Source organism: Mesoplodon mirus (assembly GCF_964341445.2).
Source record: "Mesoplodon mirus genome assembly, chromosome: 15".
Classification (NCBI taxonomy): Eukaryota; Metazoa; Chordata; class Mammalia; order Artiodactyla; family Ziphiidae; genus Mesoplodon; species Mesoplodon mirus.
The window spans coordinates 64,512,501-64,535,633 of NC_138991.1; the positions used below are offsets into that span (position 1 = coordinate 64,512,501).

General features: G+C 48.5%; 1 protein-coding gene and 1 pseudogene across 8 annotated transcripts in view; both read right to left on the reverse strand.

Moving 5' to 3' along the window:
• The window catches only part of CRAMP1 (cramped chromatin regulator homolog 1), a 60,892-nt gene that overhangs the window by 21,272 nt on the left and 16,487 nt on the right, over window positions 1-23,133 (reverse strand). For all 7 annotated transcript variants that reach the window (XR_014296083.1, XM_082644905.1, XM_082644908.1 and 4 more), the window contains exons 4-6: window positions 20,176-20,329; window positions 13,690-13,773; window positions 10,423-10,471 (exon numbers count right to left, since the gene is read on the reverse strand). Coding sequence is in view for 6 of the 7 variants with exons in the window: in XM_082644905.1 (XP_082501031.1) it covers window positions 10,423-10,471; window positions 13,690-13,773; window positions 20,176-20,329 (287 nt within the window). In the remaining variant the exon portion in view is untranslated. The remainder of the gene's footprint in view (window positions 1-10,422; window positions 10,472-13,689; window positions 13,774-20,175; window positions 20,330-23,133) is intronic.
• On the reverse strand, window positions 569-8,854 carry LOC309816502 (protein BUD31 homolog; annotated as a pseudogene). Its single transcript has one exon. The product of its transcript is annotated as a protein BUD31 homolog (transcript).

A 23,133-nucleotide genomic window follows, 5' to 3' on the forward strand; every position in this document is an offset into this window, starting at 1 on the left:
GTTTTTAAAAGATGGCAAACTAAGTGTGAGCAAGACAACTATGAAAAATGACAGGGAAGGACCCTGCAGTCCCACTGCTTTGAGAGCCTACATTCTTGTTCCACTTGAAAACAGGAAATCACAAATGATGCATCTTGGCTAGAGCTTCCAAATAAGAACACCACAGAACTCCGAGGAGCAAGCCACCAAGAAAAGGTGTTGGCCAGCCACTAAACGGTTGGTGAACAAACCTAAGTTTATGTTTTATGAAAGGTTCAAGGTCCGTCTATATTGTTTTTATGACCCTGCTTTGTTTTTTACCTGTTTTTTAAAAATCGAATTACAATATTGTGTTAGTTTCAGATGTACAGCAAAGTGATTCTGTTATACACATATATATCTTTTTGATTCTTACAGTATATTTCAATATTGTAAGATATTGAATATAGTCCCCTCTGCTATACAGTAAACCCTTCTCTACTTTATATATGGTAATGTGGATCTGTTAATCCCAAATTCTTAATTTATCCCTCCACCCCACACCCCTGCCTCTGGTAACCATGTTTGTTTTCTACGTCTGTGAGTCTGTTTCTGTATTGTAAATAAGTTCATTCATACTATTTTTTAGATGCCACATATGTCAGAGAATGTTTTGTCTATGTTCTCTTCTAGGAGTTTTATGGTGTTGTGTCTTATATTTAAGTTTTTAAGCCATTTTGAATTTGTTTTTGTGTATGGTGGGAGGGAGTGTTCTAACTTCATTAATTTACATGCGGCTGTCCAGCCTTCCCAACACCACTTGCTATAGAGACTGTCTTTTCTCTATTGCATGTTCTTGCCTCCTTTGTCGAAGATTAATTGACCATAGGTGTGTGGGTTTACTTATAGGCACTCCATTCTATTCCATTGATCTATATGTCTGCCTTTGTGCCAATACTACACTGTTTTGATTACTGTAGCTCTGTAGTATTGTCAGAAGTCTGGAAGAGTTATGCCTCCAGCTTTGTTATTTTTCCTCAGGATTACTTTGGCAATTCTGGGTCTTTTGTGGTTCCATGTAAATTTTAGGATTATTTGTTCTAGCTCTGTGAAAAATGTCGTGGGTAATTTGATAGGGATCACAATAAATCTATCTATAGATTGGTTTGCACAGTATGGATTTTAACTATATTAATTCTTCCAATCCAAGAGCATGGGATAACTTTCCATTTTCTTGAATCATTTTTTATTTGCTTTATCAGTGTTTTATAGTTTTCAACATATAAGTTTTTCACCTCCTTGGTCAGGTTTATTCCTAAGTATTTTTTTTTTTTTGGTGGGAGGGGTGTGATTTTAAACAGGATTTTTTTTTCTTTTTTTACTTTCTCTTTTTGTTATTTCATTGTTAGGGTAAGGAAATGCAACAGATTTCTGTATATTAATCTCGTATCCTGCTACCTTACTGAATTCATTTATCAGTTCTAGTAGTTTTTGTGCTGAGCCTTTAGGGTTTTCTACACAGAGAATCACGTCATCTGCATATAATGATAATTTTACCTCTTCTAATCTGGATACCTTTTATTTCATTTTCTTGTCCAATTGCTGTGGCTAGGACTTACAATACTATGTTACGTAGAAGTGGTGAGAGTGGGCATCTTTGTCTTGTTCCAGAATTTAGCGGAAAGGCATTCAGCTTTTCGCCGTTTGGTGTTATGCTGGCTGTGGGTTTGTCATAAATGGTTTTGATTATGTTGAAGTATGTTCCCTCTATACCCACTTCGGTGAGAGTCAAATGCTTTTTCTGCATCTAGTGAGATGATCATGTGGTGTTTGTCTTTTCTTTTGTTGATGTGGTGAATCGCACTGACTGATTCGCATATACTGAACCATCCTCTGACCCTGGGATGAATCCAACTTGGTGGTGATGTATGATCTTTTTTATGTGTTGCTGGATTCAGTTTGCTCATATTTTGCTGAGAGTTTTTGAATCTAAATTTATCAAAGATACTGGCCTGTAATTTTCTTTTTTGGTAGTGTCTTTGTCTGGTTCTGGTATCAGGGTGATGGTGGCTTCATAGATTGACTTTGGAAGTGTTCCCTCCTCTTCAATCTTTTAGAAGCATTTGAGAAAAATAGGTCTAAGTTCTTTGTATGTTTGGTAGAATCCCCCAGCGAAGCCATCTGGTCCTGCACTTTTGTTTTCAAGGAGCTTTTTTATTAGATTCTATTTCACTTCCAGTGATTGGTCTGTTCAAATTATCTGTTTCCTTCTTGATTCAGTTTTGGTGGGCTATATATACCTAGAAATTTGTCCATTTCTTCTAGGTTGTCCATTTTGTTGGAATGTACTGTTCATAATATTTTTTAATGATTTTTTATATTTCTGAGGTATCAGTTGTTACTTCTCCTCTTTCATTTCTTATTTTATTTGGCTCCCCTCTCTTTTCTTCTTGGTGAGCCTGCCAGAGGTTTGTCAATCTTGTTTGTCCTTTAAAAAAAAACAGCTCTTGGTTTTATTGATTTTTTTTCTATTTCTAAATCTCTATCTACTTCCTCTTTGATCTTTATTATTCCTTCCTTCTGCTGACTTTAGGTTTTGTTTGTTCTTCTTTTTCTAATTCTTTTAGGTGGTAGGTTAGGTTTACTTGGGATTTTTCTTGTTTTTTGAGGAAAGCCTGTATCACTATGAACTTTTCAGGACTGCTTTTGCTATATATTTTGTATGGTTGTGTTTTCATTGTCTTGAGGGTTTTTAAAATTGTTTTTTTGTTTTTCCTCTTTGATTTCATCACTGACCCACTGGTTATTTAATAGCATGTTCTTTAGTCTCCATGTAATCTTTTTTTTCTCATTTTTCTGTGGTTGATTTCTATTTCATGCTGTTGTGGTCAGAAAAGATGCTTGAAATAATTTTTATTCTCTTAAATTTGTTGAGGCTTGTTTTGTGTCCTACTATGTGGTCTATCCTAGAGAATGTTCCATGTACACTTAAAAAGAATGTATATTCTGGGGTTTTTTTAATGTAATGTCCTGTAGATATCAATCAAGTCTAACTGTTCTACTGTGTCATTTAGGATCTCTGTTGCCTCACTGATTTTCTGTCTGGAAGATCTGTCCATTGATGTCAGTGGGGTGTTAAAGTCACCTACTATTATTGTACTCCCATCAATTTCTCCCTTTGTGTCTGTTAGTATTTGTTTTATGTATACAGGTGCTCCTATATTAGGTGCATATATGTTAATGACTGTGAGATCCCCTTCTTGTACTGATCCTTTTACTGCTATATAGTGTCCTTCTTTCTCTCTCTTTATGGTCTTTTTTTTTTTTTTTTTTTTTTGGCTGCGCCATGTGGCCTGTGGGATCTTAGTTCCTCAACCAGGGATTGAACCTGGGCCACAGCAGTGAAAGCACTAAGTCCTAACCAATGGACAGCCAGGGAATTCCATATGGCCTTTGTTTTAAAGTCTATTTTGTCTGAGTATCACTATCCCTGCTTTCTTGTCATTTCCATTTGCATGAAATATCTTTTTCCATTCCCTCACTTTCAATCTATAACATGTCTTTCTCTCTAAAGTGGGCAGTCTGTTGTAGGTTCTTGTTTTATTATCCAATCTGCCACTGTGTCTTTAGATCAGAACATTTAGTCCATTGACATTTAAAGTAATTACTGAAAGTATGTATTTATTGCCATTTTAAACACTGTTTTCCAGTTGACTTTGTATTTCTTTGTTCTTTTCTTCTTTTCGTTTTTCCTTTTGTGGCTTGATGGTTTTCTTTTGTATCAGTCTTGAGTTCCTTTCTGTTTGGTTTTTGTGAATATACTGCATGTTTTCAATTTGTGGTTACCCTGGTTTTCAAGTATGTTAACCCATAACTGTATCTACTTGCTTTAAACTGGTAGTCATAGAAGCTCAAACACATTCTAAAAGATCCGCATTTTCTTACTCCCCCCCCATATTTTGTGATTGTGAGGTCTTATTTTACATCTTCATGTTTATCCTTTTGCTGTTCATTGTAGTTATAATCGCTTTCATAGAATTTTTTAAATCGTTTTTTAAATCTATGTGCTGGTGGGACTTCCCTGGGGGTACAGTGGTTAAGAATCCGCCTGACAATGCAGGGCAAACGGGATCGAGCCTAATACAGGAAGATCTCACATGCCATGGAGCAACTAAGCCCGTGCACCATAACTACTGAGCCTGAGCTCTAGAGCCCGTGTGCCGCAACTACTGAAGCCCATGCACCCAGAGCCCGTGCTCCACAAGAGAAGCCACCGCAGTGAGAAGCCCGTGCACCAGAACGAAGAGTGGCCCCCACTCACTACAACTAAAGAAAGCCTGCATGCAGCAACACAGACCCAACACAGGCAGAGATAAAAACATAAATAAATAAGTAAAATTTAAATACATATATGTAATAGGATAAACTTGCTGTGGAGTTAGAGAACCGAGCAGCTTTAAAAAAATAATAATAATCTATGTACTAGCTTATTTAAAGTGACCTTCAATCCTTTTATGTATTTCCCTTTCCTACTGTGATGTTTCCCTTTCCTATAGATTCTTGCTTCTCTTTTATTTAGAGAAGACCTTTCAACATTCTTTTTAGGATAAGTTTAGTATTGCTGTATTCCTTTAGTTTTTGCTTGTCTGAGAAATTCTTTCTCTCTCCTTCAGTTCTAAATGATAATCTTGCTGGGTAGAGTATCCCAGGTTGCAGGTTTTTCCCTTTCAGGGCTTTGAATTTATCTTGCCACTCCCTCTGGCCTGCAGAAGTTTCTGTGGAGAAATCAGCTGATAGCCTTATGCGGGTTCCCTTGTAACTGACTGTTTTTCTCTTGCTATCTTTACAATCCCCTCTTTAACTTTTTTTTGTTTTTTTGCGGTACGCGGGCCTCTCACTGTTGTGGCCTCTCCCGTTGCGGAGCACAGGCTCTGGATGCACAGGCTCAGCGGCAGTGGCTCACGGGCCCAGCCGCTCCGTGGCATGTGGGATCCTCCCGGACCGGGGTACAAACCCGTGTCCCCTACATCAGTAGGCAGACTCTCAACCACTGCGCCACCAGGGAAGCCCTCTCTCTAACTTTTGTCATTTTAACTATGATATGTCTTAGAGTAGGTCTGTTTGGGTTCATATTGTTTTGGACCCTCTGTGCTTCCTGTCCCTTGATACGTTTCCTTCTTTAGCTATAATTTCTTCAAATACATTTTTGATCCCCTGTTCTCTTTCTTCTCTTTCTGGAATTCATTTTATGCGTAGATTGGCACACTTTATATTAATCCATAGATCTCATATGTTGCTTTCATTTTTTTTCATTTGTCTGTCTGCTATTCTGATTGGGTGATTTCTGTTATTCTATCTTCCAGATCGCCTATTTGTTCTTCTACATTATTTAGTTTGCTGTTTACTGTCTTCAGCTCAGCTTTCATCTGGGTAATTGAACTGTCTGATTTTGACTGGTTCCTCTTTATACTTTCTAGATCCTTATGACAGTGATCTACATTTCTAACGACAGTCTTTCTTAATTCCTTCAGCATTTTTATTACCTCCTTTATGAGCTCGGGGTTTGGTAGACTAGAGAGGTCTGTTTCATCATTTGTTCTCTCAGAGGATTTCTCTTGTTCTTTTACTTTATTTTTTTAAAGATTTAAAAGTCTTATTTCTACAAATCACAGCTGATGAACATGAAACCTTCATATGTGGGCTCCACTCTACAGGAACAGCTGTTCCCAGGAAAGGGGTGGCTTGACATGCAGAAAACTGCGCAGTCCAAAGTCCAGGGCAGAGTGGGGTCAGGGGGCCCAAGGGCCTCTGCCAGAGCAGCCCTGGTAGCCACAGAGCGTGCACTTGATGATCCGGTCCACTGACAGCTTATTTTGGGGTCCTGGCAAACACAGTTTGTCCCCAGATCGGTGTTCCACGTTTGAATGCACCTCAGGCAGCATGATTTCTCATACACCTGCTTTTTCCATTCTGCGATTAGGTTTTACCTGCATAGCCTTCTTTAATATAATACTCATATAGTTCTGTTTATGGCTTTCCGCTTGTAGAAGAGATCAAAAGTATAGTGGGTTTTCTGGTAGTGGATCCTGAAGATGGGCCACAGAGATTCCACTTTCCTCTTTCCCTCATGAGGTTCTGTTTCAGCTTCTCTCATCTTTTCAGCTAATTCATCCAATGTTGGCTCCATCAACTCCCAGTCATCTAGGGGAGCTTTCCAGCTTCTTCTCACTTTAGGCATTTTTCCCACAAGATAATTTGCAAAGATCTTAGCGTCTGTTTCCCAAGAGTATAACAGAAAGATCCCTGGTCTCTTCAGTTACAGACGTAGGTTCTTGTCCAGCTCTACCAATCAGTACATGACTTTGGGGAGATCACATTCCCTCTCTGGTCCTCAGTCTTATCAGAACCTCCGTCGCTGTTGGATGCCCCTTCTCTATCCTCTTGTTCTTTTAATTGAGAGTAGTTCCCCTGCTTTTTCATTTTACTTATATTTCTCCAGTTATCTGGACAAGAAAACTCCAGGAAGCCAGCTCCACTGCCATTGTGTTAGGAGGGGAGATTCAGAGAGGATGGGAGTCTGCAGGGACCAAGGCCTCCACTGAGACCAAGTGCTTGAGTCTTAACCACCTCAACCCAGGGGAAATACAGGCAGCAGAGTGCTCCCAGGGATGTGCTGATGAGGCTGGAGTGGGGGTGCAGGAGCGGGAACCAAGAACATCGAGTCAGTTCTCAGTCGCCTCCAATGAAGGGTGCTGGGAACAACTGGATGTTTCTGCCATCCATCCCAAACAAAACACAACAGTAGCAGGCAAGATTTAAAGAGCAGGGGGAGCCATGTCACGTGACACTTGTGTTTGTGATAACCACATTTTCCGTTAAACTGCTGTTTAGTGACTTCCTTTTTTTTTTTTTTAGTGAAATTGAACAGCCCCTGCTTTATGGTAAAGAACCATTCTGAGGTTACGAGCCCCTTCCCTTTCTCACAAATGGAAGTTCTATGAGCAGCCTGAGGCTGGAGCCAGCACAGGTGAAGCCTGGTCCCAGCCCAGGCTGCAGAGGTGCACCTGCAGGAGAATCAGGTCCTGCCCTCTGTCAGATGGAACAATGTGGAGGGTCCTATTTGAATCCTCCACTAGTGTCACACAACAGGCAACAGAGTAATCCCTCTATGTGCATGGGAGTCAGGCTTTCCTTTCTGATATGAGGTTCATTTTCTTCTCTGCAAAGTTACTTGATAAATCTAATAAGCATGTGCTAAGTTCTATGCTGCTGGGTCTGTGACCAAGGTAATAAGATTCAACTTTAGAGCTTTTCTCAATTCATTTACTCCTTAATCCAATTCTACCATTTTATAACAAAGGGAGATTGAGAGTTAACTGGAAAAGGTCTGCATGAGAGGCAGGAACAGGAAGTTAGTTAAATACTCAATGCTTTTTGGTCTTAAGTCAAGGAGTACTTTTCCATAGGCACCTTACTAATTTCCCCCATCTCTGTCTCACTTTTACAGGCCTTTTGCTTTGTTCTTAAAAACTGATGATGTGTTGGCGAAAGAACCCACAGTAAATCAACGGAACAGAATTTCAAGTCTGGAAATAGACCCACGTAGCACAGTCAACAGACCTTAGATGGAGGTGAAAAAGCAGCGAATGGAAGAAGGATGGACCCTCCAGCAGAGGGGGCCGAAACAACTGGACACCCACAGGCCACAAACTGAAGCTTGGCATAAACATCACATCGTGTACCAAAGTTAATTCAGAGTGGATCGTGGATTTATATGTCAGACCATAAAACTTTTAGAAGAAATCATAGGAAAAAACTTCGTGACCTTGAGTTAAGCAACGACTTCTTAGATGTGACACTAAAAGCACAATCCATAAATGAAAAAGATGACAAACTGGACTTCATCACAGCTGAAAACGTCTACCCTGTGAAGGACACTGCTAAAGAGAGTGAGAAGGCGGGCCACAGACTGGGAGGAAAGATTGGCAAATCACTTACCTAACAAAAGGCTTGTGTCTGGAATATATAAAGGACACTCTAAACGCAATGGGCACAAGATTTGAAGAGGCACCTCACCAAAGAAGATACACAGATGGCCAGTGAGCATAACAAAGGTGTTCAACATCACTAGTCCTCAGGGAAACGAAGTCAAAACCACAATGAGACACCCCTTCACCACTGGGGTGGCTCAAAAGAACAGATTGAACACACCAAGTGTGGGGAGCGTGGGGAGCACCCGGAACCCAGCCTGGAAAGCAGGCTGGCAGCTCCTTATAAAGTCTGCATGTGCTCACCACCTCCTCCCCTGGGGATTTGCACAGGCAAGATGAGACAAAAAGCTGGAGGCCAATGCTGAGTCATTTACTCTCTGTAAACAGCCCGTGTCCCTCACTGGGGGTTGGATCAACAGACCACAGAACAGCCATACTGGGGACACTACTCCACAGAGGCATGGACCACAGACCCACGCAGCCACAGGGACAGATCTCAGGGTGTACTGCTGAGTGGAAGATGCCAACCTTGGAAGGCCACACATGGCACAATCTCACTGAGATGACATTCTGGGAAAGGCGTGTACGCACAACACTGCTCGAACATCTCAGATCCTGGAGCAAACATAGCTTCCACCTGATGGGCACAGGGCAGGTGTGAGGGTGGGAAGGAAGGCCAGATGCTAAAGCTGCAGCAGGTGAAAAGGAGGTGCAATAGACAACCCCCAGGGCTAAGGCTGGTGGCCTCTCTTCCTACTTGCCTCTGACCACCCCCCACACCTGTGGGAGGCTCCATGTGCCCAGTGGTACCAGCTGGCCAGGCCACCTTCACTCCCCGGCCGCTGGGGAGAATCACTGCTCTTTCACATGGCAGTGATACGTACAACCTAGTTACTCTCAGGCCTGGCTCCAAACTGATGGTAGTTCACAGACACAGAGCCAGGAGGATCCAACATGAGCCTCTGTAAGGTCAGACGCTGGGCTGGAGCCAAAGCAGAAATGTACACAGTCAACCTGGCAGGGACTCAACCTGAGGGATGGGGGCTCGCTGGCCGTCCAACACCAGGCCGAGGGAGGAAAACAACCAGGGTACAAGACAACATCCTGCTGATGTAGCAGAGGCCAGGGAAACTATTCCCAGAGATGGCTCGATCTACAGGACAGCTGGCCATCGAGCAGCAGGGGCCTGGGGATGGCGGGCGGGTCTAAGATGAGGAGTGGAGAGGTCCACGTGGGAGCACAGAGGCTCTGATGGGGTGAGTGGGAGGGACACGGTGGCCGCCAATGAGGACCCCACACCAGGTGAGAAATCCAGACCATGTAACGGGGGATGGTCGGGCTGTGCCTTGGAGTCCAGGCACACGTCATAGCCGGGCAGGAGGGCCGGCAGGGTGGGCTGAGGGGCTGGGCCAGAGCAGCCAAGAGAGAGGCAAAGGGCTGCGAGAGACGGACAGGCCCGCCTGCCATGCTTCCAGCTACTTGCAGAGAGGAGTGAGAGGTTCTGACTGAGAGACCCTCAGAGTGCAAGGTCTGGGGCATCCTTCCTAGGAAGAGATGCTGGAGGCTTCCAGCTGGAACACAGGAAACATCCAGGCTGTAATGGGACTTGTACGTCGAGGCAGAGAAATGGGGGACAAGTCAGATCTGGGATTCTTCACCCAGAAAAGGTAACAGAGGCCCTGGGAAGAGTTAAAGTAGCCAAAGGAGAGGGTGCAGGGACAGGAGAGCCTGGGGGCAGTGCCGAGACAGCCCCAGGAGGGCAGTTCCGGGAGCTGGAGAGCAGCTCAGGGTCAGACACCTGGCCAGAGCCCAGGGACCTACTAGCAAGGCTGTCAGAGCGCAGGGGGCAGCGGGCAAGCCAAAGGGCCACTGGGCAACGCAAGGACAGGGCACCGTGGCTTTTCCATGCAGCAAGTCCTGGTGCGGCCTCTCTGGGGCAGAAACGGTCACAGAAGTCAGGTCAGAGCTGCGTGGGGGTCTCCAGTGGTTTTGTGTGATCGGGAGGCCAGGAGTGTGAGAGCAGAACAGAGTCAGACTCAGCTTGACCTCGAGAGGCACAAGGAGGAAGGGCGGGCAGAGGAAGCGCGGGAGGACCAGAAACATGTACTAGGAAGGCCGGGAGGGCAGGCCTTCTAGAAGTAAAGGAGACCCCCACACCATGAAATGCACAAGGTTGAGGAAAAGAGTGGGACGGTGAGAAGGTGAGGGCTGAGTGGAGACCCGCAGAAGAACAAGGACGGGGCCCCCAGGACGGGGAGAAGCTGGGGGCAGGTCAATCAGTCCCCCGGGCTGGCCACCTCCTCACGGGCAGATGCTTAACTGTGAGGGTGTCAGGGCTAACTCTGAGGACTTCAGGATTTAATGGTCCTCACTGAGAAAAGGGGAGAAAACTGAACATATTTCGAGGTCTATATCTGAGAGAAAAGCAAATTCCCACAAGGAGCCAGCCTGCCTCACATACAGCTCTACTCACCCAGCCTGAATGAGCTCGTTCAGCTTCGTGGCGTTCTTGTCATCCATGCCTTTGATGGAAAAACAAACACACGTGAGCATCAAGTAGTCAGGAGCAAAGCCCAGCAAGACCCCACATAATAATCTCCACCGCAGACTCCAAACTGCTCAACGGGGTAGTCAAGGTCTTCCACAGTAAGACCCCATGTTAGCTGCAAGCCCTCCCCCAGGGCCCGCACACGTCACCTGTGCTGAGAGCACTGTCTTTGCCCACCTGGACATCCTCGGGGAGGGGACCATTCCCACCTCTGCACAGCTCGTCATGCCTCCAAACCCACGCCCCAGACCCCCTGCTGTGCTGGACTGCCACTCGCCCCCAACCACCTTGTTCAGAGACTCCCCTTTCTCTGGGCCCACCCTGCCCCACGCACTCTTGTCCTACGGGGCTCCTGGGTTACCTGTGGGCCCGGCTCCGTCAGCTCTGAACGACGGACTGACACCCTGCGTGTTTACTAGAGCGGACACCCCTTTCCTCTGCCCCATCCCCCACTCATTGCTGCCCTCAGGACACACGAGACAGGAAGTGTAGTAACCAGGTAAAAGGAGGATGGAGGTGGTGCGTATGTGCAGGCCACTGTGAGATTCTTTGAACCCTGCTGAATATTTGGGGAATAAAACACAATGGGTCACAAACACACAGCCAGGCTGAAAACCAAAGACAAGGACAAAACCTTAAAAGCAGCCAGAGAAAAACAATGTATCCCCTACAGAGGAACAAGGACATAAATGGCCAGTGACCTCTCAGCCATGAAGAAAAAACTGTCATCAAAATCCCACATCCAGCAAAAATACCTTTTAAGAACAAAGATGAAGTAAAGACTTTTCAGATAAATGACAACAAAAAGAATTCACAGCCGGCACAGAGGCAGGGTGAGAAAGCCTGAAGGAAGCCCAGCAGGCTGAAGGGACATGTGCCAGATGGAAACGGATCTTCAGGAAATAGTGCTTGGCACCAGGGAGGGCAAACACAGACCCCGCCCCTAAACAAGCCAGACGCAGCCCTGCCCTCCAACAGCATGGACCACACAAGCACAGTCAGTGTAAGTGACCGCTGGGGCTATGCGTGAGCATGTGACACGAGAGCCAGCCTGTCGGGGACGTTCGTGGACCTGTGAGCTGAGACCAAAGGGGAGGGAAGGGCCCATGGGTCCTGCATCCGGCAGCCTGGATGGATGGAGTGACAGACAGAAGGCCCGGAGGGTGGGACCACCACAACTTCGGGGCTCAAGTCACCAGATGGGGGCACCATGCAAGGAACCTCCCTTTGAAGAGAAGCCATTTCAACCAACTGGTGAGGACTGCAGACAGCCGAGGTCTTCCCCGGCCTCTCCTGATACCCGCATGGCACCAGGCCTGGGGCAAAGTGTGACTTGTCACTCAATAGCCCAGGAGGCTTGAATAGTCATCCGTTTCCATCGAAACTGAGGGTCCTCAGGCCCTTTTCAAGGTGGAACGCCGCCCAGCTCACGCAGCTGCTGTGACACAAGGTGGGGTGTGTCAAAGGCCCAGGAACACAGCAGAGACTCAGTCTATGTCTTAAGAATCGGATGTCTGGAGACCTCAGTTACAAAAAGTATGTTGTTAACAAAGAGTATGCTCTGACCACTAGAGCTCAGACACGTGTTCCCAGTAGCCCAGAAAGGGCTACCACTGTGTGCAGGGCACGCGGACAACTGCCCATCCCAGCGAGCTCCTTCCTCCACAAACCTTCACCAGAGGACACAATAGTGTCCCAGCAGGTGGATCAGTGGGTGGGTGCAGTGGGGGCTCAGAGGGAGGGGCCCACCAAGGAGGAGTGCTTTGAAGCAGCTTTGGGAGCCCCAAGCCCAGGTGGGGCCTCACGGGGATGTGTGTGTATGCGTGTGTGTGTGTGTGTGTGTGTGTGCATATGTGTGCACACGTGCACTCGAGTGCTGCTGGACCAAGAGGGACCAACCAGGTGTCACCAGCAGGACCAGGAGCAGATGAGCTGGAGGGGACGCCAGGCAGGAAGACGGGCTGAAGTCCAAATGCAGAGGCCTCTTGGGTCGGGGGACCCAGGTGACACCCCAAGGGTAACAGGAAGCTGACAAGAGGATGAGGCCTGCCTCCTGTGGGGAGCACTCGGGCTGGGATGTGGGAGATGGAGGATGGGACCCCAACATGCTGCCAGGACCGGGAGTATTTTAGGGCAAGGACAGAGAGGAGGACGGACAAGGGAGCAGGGATACCAGGGGGTGGGGCCCCAGAGCCCCCTCAACAACACTCAAAGCAGGAGCTGGGGGTTTGTTTAAGTAAGTCGTCAGCCTGCAGGAGCATGGGGCGGGGAGCCAGGCTACCTGTCCCTTCCTTTGGAGGCTCCTGGAATTCTTGCCTGTTTCAGGAAGGGCGGGTCACCCTGGGAATGCCCACCCTGCCGGCCCTCCTGCCCGGCTATGACGTGTCAGGTGACAGCTTATAATCATCTCATAGCGTCTCATTTAATCTTCAGAGTGGTCCTGCGTGTGTGTGCCCTTCCAACCCACGTGACAGGCGGACAACTGGGGGCTGGAGAGGCGAGGCTGAGGCCTCTTGTCTGTGGTCACATGGGGAGGCCAGAGCACCTGTGCATCTAAAAGGAATATAGTTACAAGGAGATGCTCAGAGCAAGGCAAAGGGAGGGGCCCAGACCCTTCAGTGTACCAGGGTCGGGAAAGGCCAGAAAGTGGGGGCTGTTCTAGGTCAAGACTCAAAAGACACGGCAGCTGTGAGCGGGCACTGTTCCCAATAGGCATGTCCTGCCCGGCATGGTGGGACGCACTGGGAGATCTGAGTTTGGGCAGGATACCAGGTGAGGCTGTGGTACCCACTTGACAACTCTTAAATGTGCTTGCTGGGCATGCAGGAGAATATCCTCGTTCACTGGGGCCAATGGCTGAGGGGTTTAGAGTGGGCTCAGACGTCTGCAACTTACAGTCACACAGCTGAGCAAGAAAAAATGCAAGTGTGTGGAGGAGGGACAGGAACGGGAGAGACAGTAACACAAACAAGGCCAAGGTTCAGGACCCATGAATCTAAATGATGGTATGTGGGGGTTGTTACGTTCTCCTTCGATTTTTCTGTATATTAAAACGTTCTGTACGTTAAAATGCTTTCAAAATGTAAGTCGGAGAGAAAACAGAAGAGCCCCCAGTACTAAAACTCCCAACTGTAAGAGGATAGCAGGCAGGCCCTGCTGGGAGGAGGCCGCCCCTGAGCAAAGGGTACTCACAGCCCCCGATCTTCTTGCGCAGCTCCCCATAGCAGATCAGGCCATACAGCTCCTGGGACGACTTCTTCAGCCCGCGAGAGAACACTGAAAATGAAGAAAGGCTGCGGCTTTAGAAGGAGAAAACACAGACGTGCGGGGCTTGCCCAGCTTGTGTGCACACCAGGGTGCTGGGGGACATTTCTTGGCTTTGACCACTGCACTACGAACCACAGGGCGCTAACATCAGGGGACACTGGGCAGAGTACACGGCAACATGGTGCTGTTTTTGCAATTTTCAAAATAAAAAGTTAAAAGAGAAAAAGGGGGTGGTTTAGAAAACTAGTTGTAACAGGCAGAGCAACGTCCCCAGAGGGGAAAACGGGACGTCCAGCATGGCCGGCTTCCGCGAGGCAGAGGAGGGTCAGGACCACCTCTCTGAGCACAGAACCCACCCAACCTCCACGAGGGGCTGGCAGCACGGGAACCAAGGAGGCCCACCTCTCATGCCTCCTGGGACGACAGACAACTCGCCCCAGGCCTGGGGCCAGAAGGAAGAGGAAATGCGGCTTGAGTGCTCTGGACGCCCCCTTGCTTGTCAGCAGCAGACCACAGTGTGATTTGGGAGGCAACACCCAGGGTTAAGCCAGCCCATGTATAGCCTGCTCGTGGCTGGAGGAGACCACACCACCAGGTATGAGCAGAAGTGCTGACGGAGGCTCCAGAGGCTCTGTAATAGACTGATTCAGCCCCGATGCCCGCCCTGGACACCTACCTGCAGGCGTCTCTGATGCCAGGAAATAAATCCTCACGTGCTCAAGCCACTGTTACCTTGAGTGTATTATGTGAAGCCAAGCCTGACAGCGCCTTGTAAGTCTGGTTACTGCCCAGTTGGCCCCTTTCCGATCATCTCACAGGGCAGTGACCACTGCCATGTGTCCCTCTCACAACTGTTCTCTCCCCAGAGACCCCCTTTCAAAGATTTGGCTGTGTGTGATTACAACAATAGGAAAGAAAAAGAAAAGTATATTAGTAAATAGAAAGTAAAGTTCTGAGTGAATGACCTAAAACAAGGATTCTGAACCTCGAATAGCCTCTGAGGAGCCCGGGGCTCTGCTAACATCACACGCCAACCATTCCCGAAGGTTCTCCTGAGAGAAAGACTGACAGACTCAGCGTACTCTTACAGGGACCGCTACTCGGGAACCTTACGATCCACCATGCAGTCGATAAACAAATGTGGGCTTTCAGACAATGGAACAGTACTCAGCCATAGAAAGGAATGAACGGACCCTAAAAAAGCCTAACACACCCTACAAGCTGGATGCACCTGGAAAACGTCATGCTCAGTGAAAGAAACCGGACACTAAAGGCCCTGCATTGTATGACTCCACTGATATGAAGCGTCCAGGAGAGACAAAGATCTGTGGCTCCGTGGCTGCCGGGGCTGGGGGAGGGGCTGCGAAACAGCTGCACAGCGTGGAACCCAGTGTGACCACCAGTGCAGCACCAAGAGGCGGGCAGGCCTCTGGCCTCACACAGTCAACCGGCTGCCACCAGCTCTGAAAGGTGATCAGGACCAGCGAGAGACCTCCGTGCAGACCTCGGCTCAACAGAAAGAAGGCACTTCCCATGGGGCCACACCGGGACACCAAGGGCATGTGGGTCAGGCAGAAGACACTGCAGAGGGGCTTCCCTGGTGGCGCAGCGGTTAAGAATCTGCCTGCCAATGCAGGGGACAAGGGTTCGAGCCCTGGTCTGGGAAGATCCCACATGCCACAGAGCAACTAAGCCCATGTGCCACAACTACTGAGCCTGCACTCTAGAGCCCGTAAGCCACAACTACTGAGCCTGTGTGCCGCAACTACTGAAGCCCACGTGCCTAGAGCCCATGCTCTGCAACAAGAGAAGCCACTGCAATGAGAAGCCCATGTACTGCAATGAAGAGTAACCCCCGCTCACTACAACTAGAGAAAGTTCAAGTGCAGCAATGAAGACCCAACACAGCCAAAAATAAATAAATTTTTTTTTAAAAAGTTAAAAAAAGAAGACACTGCAGAGAAGGGAGAATGGCCCCGGCGGGGCTGACCCTGCAGAGCTGACTGTGGAACTGAGGGCGGCTGATGCATCCACCCTTCATCCAAGTTGGAAAACGGGCTGAAAGGGAATGATACCTCCAGTGGGGGAGGGGAGTTTAGGAGGCTGTCCAGCAGGGGGAGGTGACAAAAATGCCCAGGAAAGACACATCCACTCTAGATGTCCCACAGAGCTCAGTGTGGCCACCCTGCGACACGCCTCTGGACCTCGGGGCAGACGATGCACCACGTCCACACCGGGAGCCTGGGTGGTCCACTCTGCCCATAGCCTGGTGGTGGTGAAAGCACAGAACTTGCTAGAGCACGGCCCCGGGAATGACCCCCCACCGCCTGATCTCCAGGTAGCTTCCTCCTACCCCCTTCCCCTTCTCCTGTTGCTGAGGCCTTCACATTGGAAGAGAGTATTTCGAGACCAGCCAAAGCAGATGAAAGACCTGCTCTCGTGGAATGACTTTCAGAAAGAACAGACTATGTAACAACAAAAAAGAGAAATGCGGAAGACAGAGAAAGAGCCAAACAGCTAAAACTCGTTTCTGCGTGCCAGCCTGGAGGGAGGGAGGGTGTTCGTGATGACGACAGATAGTAACAACAGCGCACAGGACCAGAGTCGATATTTTCAAATCAACCAGGGATGTGAGCAACAGTCTGAGCTAAGGATGAGCACAGCCAGCAGACACACAGACTCCGTGGAGATGGCCTGACAAAGAACAAAATGCTGCCGACTTGCCACAATGCACCACAGCCAGTGAGAGGCTTACGTTCATGGCCACGTGGACACTGAGAGCACACGCGCGTGCGCCCGCGCACACACACACACACACAGCAGTAGTAAAAGACTTGTGGGTCAGACCGAGGGACTGCTGCAAAGCATGGAAACTGAGCGCCCACTTCCCAGGGTCCTTAGAAGGAGCAGCAACCTCGCTACATAGATATGGCACTAGAAGAGGTTGGAGCCACCATTTTGTTTGTGTTGTATCTTCCTCATCAAGATGTCAGGCTGGATGGGTGGCCCCTGAAGCAGAAGGCTTTTAAGCAGGAAAGATACCTTAAAAAGACTAGTGAGAAACCAAAGGATTTAACTGGCCAGAGAGAACCTCGGTGAGGTCATAAACTCAGCAGAAAGCAGGCACTGCACGTGGGGCCTCGCATGAAATAGGACTTGCCCAGAGCAACATGCACTCGTCTGTCAGGTGCTCCTTTCTGCCTTTGTCATGGACAGAACCAGATGGGAAATGCAGGGAGAGGCAGACAGACCCCCAGGACAGAGGGCCGGACACGCATCTTCCCGGAGGGTTGTCAGACAGTGCTGTGACGGGATGCTCACAATGAGACAATTAGCAGTAACGTTAGTATAATTTTACCTCAATTGTGTGAATTTATCTGAAAAAAAGTGCTATATGAAAAGTGCTATATGAATAAAGATATCCACCCTGCGTTATTTAAAAACACTGTAAGTGACTTGCAAATCCAAAAGGAAAGGTAAAATGTATTCATTTGTAGTATCTCCATACAAACAAACACATTTAGTAAAAAACACATGGAGGGGCTTCCCTGGTGGCGCAGTGGTTGAGAATCTGCCTGCCGATGCAGGGGACACGGGTTCGAGCCCTGGTCTGGGAGGATCCCACATGCCACGGAGCAACTGGGCCCGCTCGCCACAACTACTGAGCCTGCGTGTCTGGAGCAGTGCTCCGCAACGAGAGGCCGTGACAGTGAGAGGCCCGCGCACCACGATGAAGAGTGGCCCCCGCTCACCACAACTGGAGAAAGCCCTCACACAGAAATGAAGACTCAACACAGCCAAAAATAACTAACTAACTAACTAACTACACACACACACACACACACACACACACACACACACGTTAAAAAAAAACACATGGAGGGACTTCCCTGGTGGTCCAGTGGTTAAGAATCCACCTTCCTAAGCAGGGGACGCAGGTTCAAGCCCTGGTCAGGGAACTAAGATCTCACATGCCATGCCATAACTACTGAGCCCACGTGCCACGAACAGAAGCCCGTGCACCGCAACGAAAGATACCACATGCTGCTACTAAGACCTGACGCAGCCAAATAAATAAAAAATTAATTAATTAAAAAAAGAACTGATCACCAAGCATTCGGTTAAGAAAACTTATCAATATTGAAAAAACTAAAACAGATGTCATTTAAAAAACAAACATATGGGGCTTCCCTGGTGGCGCAGTGGTTGAGAGTCTGCCTGCCGATGCAGGGGACACGGGTTCGTGCCCCGGTCCAGGAGGATCCCACATGCCGCGGAGCGGCTGGGCCCGTGAGCCATGGCCGCTGAGCCTGCGCGTCCGGAGCCTGTGCTCCGCAACGGGAGAGGCCACAACAGTGAGAGGCCCACATACCGCAAAAAAAAAAAAAAAGAAAGAAAAAGAAAAAACAAGCACATGGAGAAATTCTACATCAACATGAAAAAGTGGTGTGAAAACAGTACTTGTAAGGCAGAAGTCAAGAGACAGAGCGAGAGGGGTACAATGGGAAGAGGATGCTGCCTGGACTCACACCTCCACTCCCCGCATCGCTGGGATGGACAGGGGCCAGGGCCTCCACCGCCGAGCCGGGGCTTTCTCCTCTGCCCGAGCAAGCGCATTACAGGCACCTCCAGGGAAAAGCACGCCACGTGCCCAACCACAGGCGGCAGTGGGGACAAGAGAGGATTCAGGGGAGGATTTCTGGGACAACTGACACAGGAGCTGAGTCCTGGTGAACAGGTTAGGGAGGACGACCAAGTGGGAGTGGCAGGAGTGTGGCAGGAGTCAAGGTGTGAAGGAAAGTGTAGGTAAGGAGGGAGGTGACTCCATTCCCGGGGCCGTGGCAGGTCATGGTGCGGGCCTCTGGTGGGGCAGAGGGAGGGGGCTCAGGCAAGGGAGCAGCCGGGCAGATGAGCATTTTTTGTGGATCTCACAGCTCAAAGGCTGGGTTAGGAAGGGCAGGACCAGACAGTGGGAGAGCAGCACTGGTCTAGGGCAGGACCAAGGCAGGCCAGACGGTAAGGACAGATCTGAGAAGCTCGGAGTAGAACCAGAAACACTGACAGGTGAGTAAGAGATGCCCCCAAAGACTCAAAGGGAAATACATTCAGGGGACAGTGTTGTAGGACAGAACCAGATGGGGATTCCCTGGCGGTCCAGTGGTTAGAACTCTGCGCTTTCACTGCTGGGGCCCAGGTTCAGTCCCTGGTCAGGGAACTAAGATCCTGCAAGCCACGTGGCGTGGCCAAAAAAAAAACCAAAAAAAAGACAGAACCAGATGGGAAATGCAGTGACCATAACAACCGTCACCAGACCCTGGGACCTCCCAGTCCCTGAGAGCCCCAGCGCTGGCCGATGGCAGGGAGGAAGGACTTCTCCAGGGCAGAGGACGGCAAATTGCAGGCCAGATCCGGCCCAAGGGCTCTCTTTGTAAACAGGCAAATGCAGCAACATGCGTTCCTCTATGTATTATCCACAATGAGCTAGAAAGCAGAGTGAAGTGGTTTCAATAAAGACCATAAAACCCCAAAGCCAAAAATATCAATATTCACCATCTGACCTTTTACAGAAAAAGACAACTTGAATCACTGTCTCTGGGCCTTTCTAAGGCCGGAGGAGGAATCCCTGGCCCTGGCATCCCGACCTAAGGGAAAGCCAGCGAGGAGAGCCAGATGGGTCAGCGGGGGGAGGCTAGGACACACTGACTGGCCAAGAGAACACCTGCAGGGTACAGGCAAAGGTTCGAAGGGGAGTGACGTGACCACAGCAACCACGATTATTCTGGATCAGAACTGATGTTATTTGGAGGGTGTGTCAGAAATCAGTGCAGTCGGTGGAAGCACACATGTGGAGACACCAATCGACGAGAGAAGCAGCAGGAACGACACAGACACAGGATTCTCCCAGCATGTGGACACAGGAGGCAGCAATGCCTCCCCTTAGGACAGAGGTGCTCTGAGCAGGAAGTCAGAACCGCACCTGGCGATGACCTAGACTCATGAATTAAAGATGGAGCCACGCAAACTGGACTCAAATACAGAGCCTGGGAAAAGCCCTGGAACGCCAGCCCTCCACCCGGGCCGACGCACACCAGGCCCTGCCTGACCCTCACCCCACTGGGGCCCCCTTGGGAGAAAGGCGGGCAATGGGGAGGTATGATTCTGGACCATGGTACCCTCCCTCCCGGAGGGGAGCGGACCAGGGACTGAGACACCACAGGCTTCCTTGTAACTCAGCCTGACCACCAGTTACGAGGCCCCCTGTCAGCCAAAGCACCACAGGTGAGTACATCCCAGGCCGTGTGGCTGGGTGAGAATAATGCCAGAGGTGTGGCCTGCAGGTTTGCGGAAGCCACGCTCCTGGACCAGAAGCCACCCCACCTCTGGCCCCAGGAAGCCGGCCTAGGCACTCACCGTTGTCGAAGTCAATGTACTTGGTGATCTTGTGCCACGTGCGGTAGTAGAAGTGCCGGACCTGCTCCTTGTTCTTCACCATGCTGGCGGGCTTGCCTTTCTTCTTGTATTTCAGAGCAATGTTGTTCTGAATAGCTTCAAAGTCTTTCCCATGCTGGAAAAGAAAGTCCACATTAAAAGCACGAGGTTAGGGGCTTCCCTGGTGGCACAGTGGTTAAGAATCCGCCTGCCAATGCAGGGGACATGGGTTCAAGCCCTGGTCCGGGAAGATCTCACCTGCCACGGAGCAACTAAGCCCGTGCGCCACAACTACTGCGCCTGCGCTCTAGAGCCCGCGAGCCACAACTACTGAAGCCCGTGTGCCACAACTACTGAAGCCCACGCGCCTAGAGCCTGTGCTCTGCAACAAGAGAAGCCACCACAATGAGAAGCCTGTGCCCCGCAACAAAGAGTAGCCCCCGCTCACTGCAACTAGAGAAAGCCCGTGTGCAGCAGCGAAGACCCAATGCAGCCAAAAATTAAATAAATGAATAAATAAATTTATAAAAAAAACTAGATTGTCTAATACTTTATAAAATAACACAAAGGGTGATAATAAAGCTAACTTTAAAAAAAAAGCACGAGGTTATAGGGAGGGTGGGAGGGAGATGCAAGAGGGAGGAGATATGGGGATATATGTATATGTATGGCTGATTCACTTTGTTATAAAGCAGGAACTGACACACCATTGTAGAGCAATTATAATCCAATAAAGATGTTAAAAAAAACAAACCCACGAGGTTACAACAAGGCAGCCTTCTGTACAATGAAGACACTTCCTGAAAAGGGAGAAAAGGGACCGCTGTGGTTAAGCAAGTGTCCTTCATGGCTCCTACTTGTGCATGAGCTTCAACCTGGCTTCCCCAGAACCTCAGGTTTCAACTAGAATAATGGATAATGCAGCAACAGAACTATCATAGCACGTGGATACCAATGAGGCAAGGACCCCAGAGCAGTAGAAACATGAAGCTCATCACTTAGACAAAGGGCTTAATCTCCAGAGTTCTTTAGAGCCCATGAAATGAGCCACCCCCATGAAGACAATAATCAGAAGACACAACACAAGGATGGAGGGGCTCAGGGTGCTGTATATCTGGCATCTTAAAATAAAACAACACATCAACTATTCAGAAACAGCTTCACTGATTTGATCATACAAAAGGTATTCTATGTTCGAACAGGGATAACAAATATGAACGTTTATTAAGAGAATCATGCAGAATATGCTCTGAATACATCTGTGGGCCTTCCTTCAACACCTCCATGCAAAAGCTGAGTACATCTTAGATTTTCAGAATGGAATTTATGTTCCAGAGAACACAGTCCCCATCAGTGCTGTTCTGGTATTGATGCAACGAGAACCAACTACTGATACTACTCATCAACTACTGATACTCTCATCAAAACCAAGCCAGCAAGAAGCACTGGGAAGGACCTGGAGGTAACAGCACCCTAGCAGCAATGAGCACCTCTGGTACCCAGATCTTGGTTTCTAAATCCCATTTTCCAAAAGGAACCACGGCTCCTTGGAAAAATGGCCAGGTCTGGGGCAGGGAAAATACCAGGTGAGTCTAGAATATCTTGTGGTGCCAGAAAGTGAGAAAGTGCTCAAAGTGTAAGGGGAACATGTTAGAATGACACAGCAGCCAACCTGAAGAGGCTCCCAGTGGGCAAATCTAGAACAATCTGGGCAACAAAATCACAGTGATATGAATGGATTATGACCCATGGAAGAGAATAAGTATCCCTGGGTCCATACAGGTATAAAGAAATAATTGAATAAATACATAAATGGAGGAGAAGGGAGAGCTTTTCCTTGCATGGGATTTCCACTTAATAAATGTAGAAAGAATAACAGAATCAGGTCATCACTGGGTAAACACCACAGAAATCGTTGTTCCAGGTAAGAAGAGGCAATGGTTGCTTAAATTAGTGGGAGAAAGAATGATGAGAAACAGGGTATTTACATAGTCTCAAAGTAAAAAAAAAAAAAAGAAAAAAAGACTTGGCAGTGGAGAACCTGGGAGATGCCACCTGAATGCAGTGATCAAGGTTCACACAGCCAGGCCTGAGACAGATCACACTGCACACTCTGGACAGGATGCACCAATGATGCACAGCAATCTCACAGTACTCTTGACAGAAAACACAAAACATGAACTTATCCGTGTGGAAACATCAGGTAAGCTCAATGAGGGGCACTCTATGAATGAACAGACTTGGAATCTTCAAAAATGTCAAGGTCGTGAGAGACCAGGAAAAAAAGGGAAGACTGAGGGACCTGTCCCAGGTGGGAGGACCCAGGAGCCATGGCAACCAAATGCAACGTGGGGTCCTGAACCAGAATAGGACATCAGTGCAAATACTGATGACGTTACACTAACTCTCCTCATTTTGCTGGTCACCCTGCAGTTACGTGGGTGTCAGGAAAGCAGGGTAAAGGGCATGTGAGCATTCTCTGTACTCTTTTTGCAGCTTTTTCCGACTCTGAAATCGTTTCAAAATTTAAGGTCAAAAAGTAAAAATGCTATGGGACTTCCCTGGCAGTCCAGTGGTTAAGACTAAACACTTCCACTGCATGGGGCGCGGGTTCGATCCCTGGTCAGGGAACTAAGATCCCCCATGTTGTACAGTGCAGCCAAAACAAAGAGTAAAAATCCTAAAAGAATGAAAAGCTCACTCACTGTTTTAAAAGAAGCAATGGAGGTGAACCAGAGCAAGGCAGAGCTGCACCTGAAGTGCCTTCCTCCAGCGTCCAGCTCAGGCACCACTTCCCCCACAAAACTCCCCTCAGCTCTTGACTAGAACCGTGACGCAAACACACATGGCCTCTAAATCTCAGGACTTCGTTTCATAGCTGGGTTAACGAACCCAGAGGTGATCTGACGGCCCAGGTGGGGACTAGAATCTGGGCTTTGC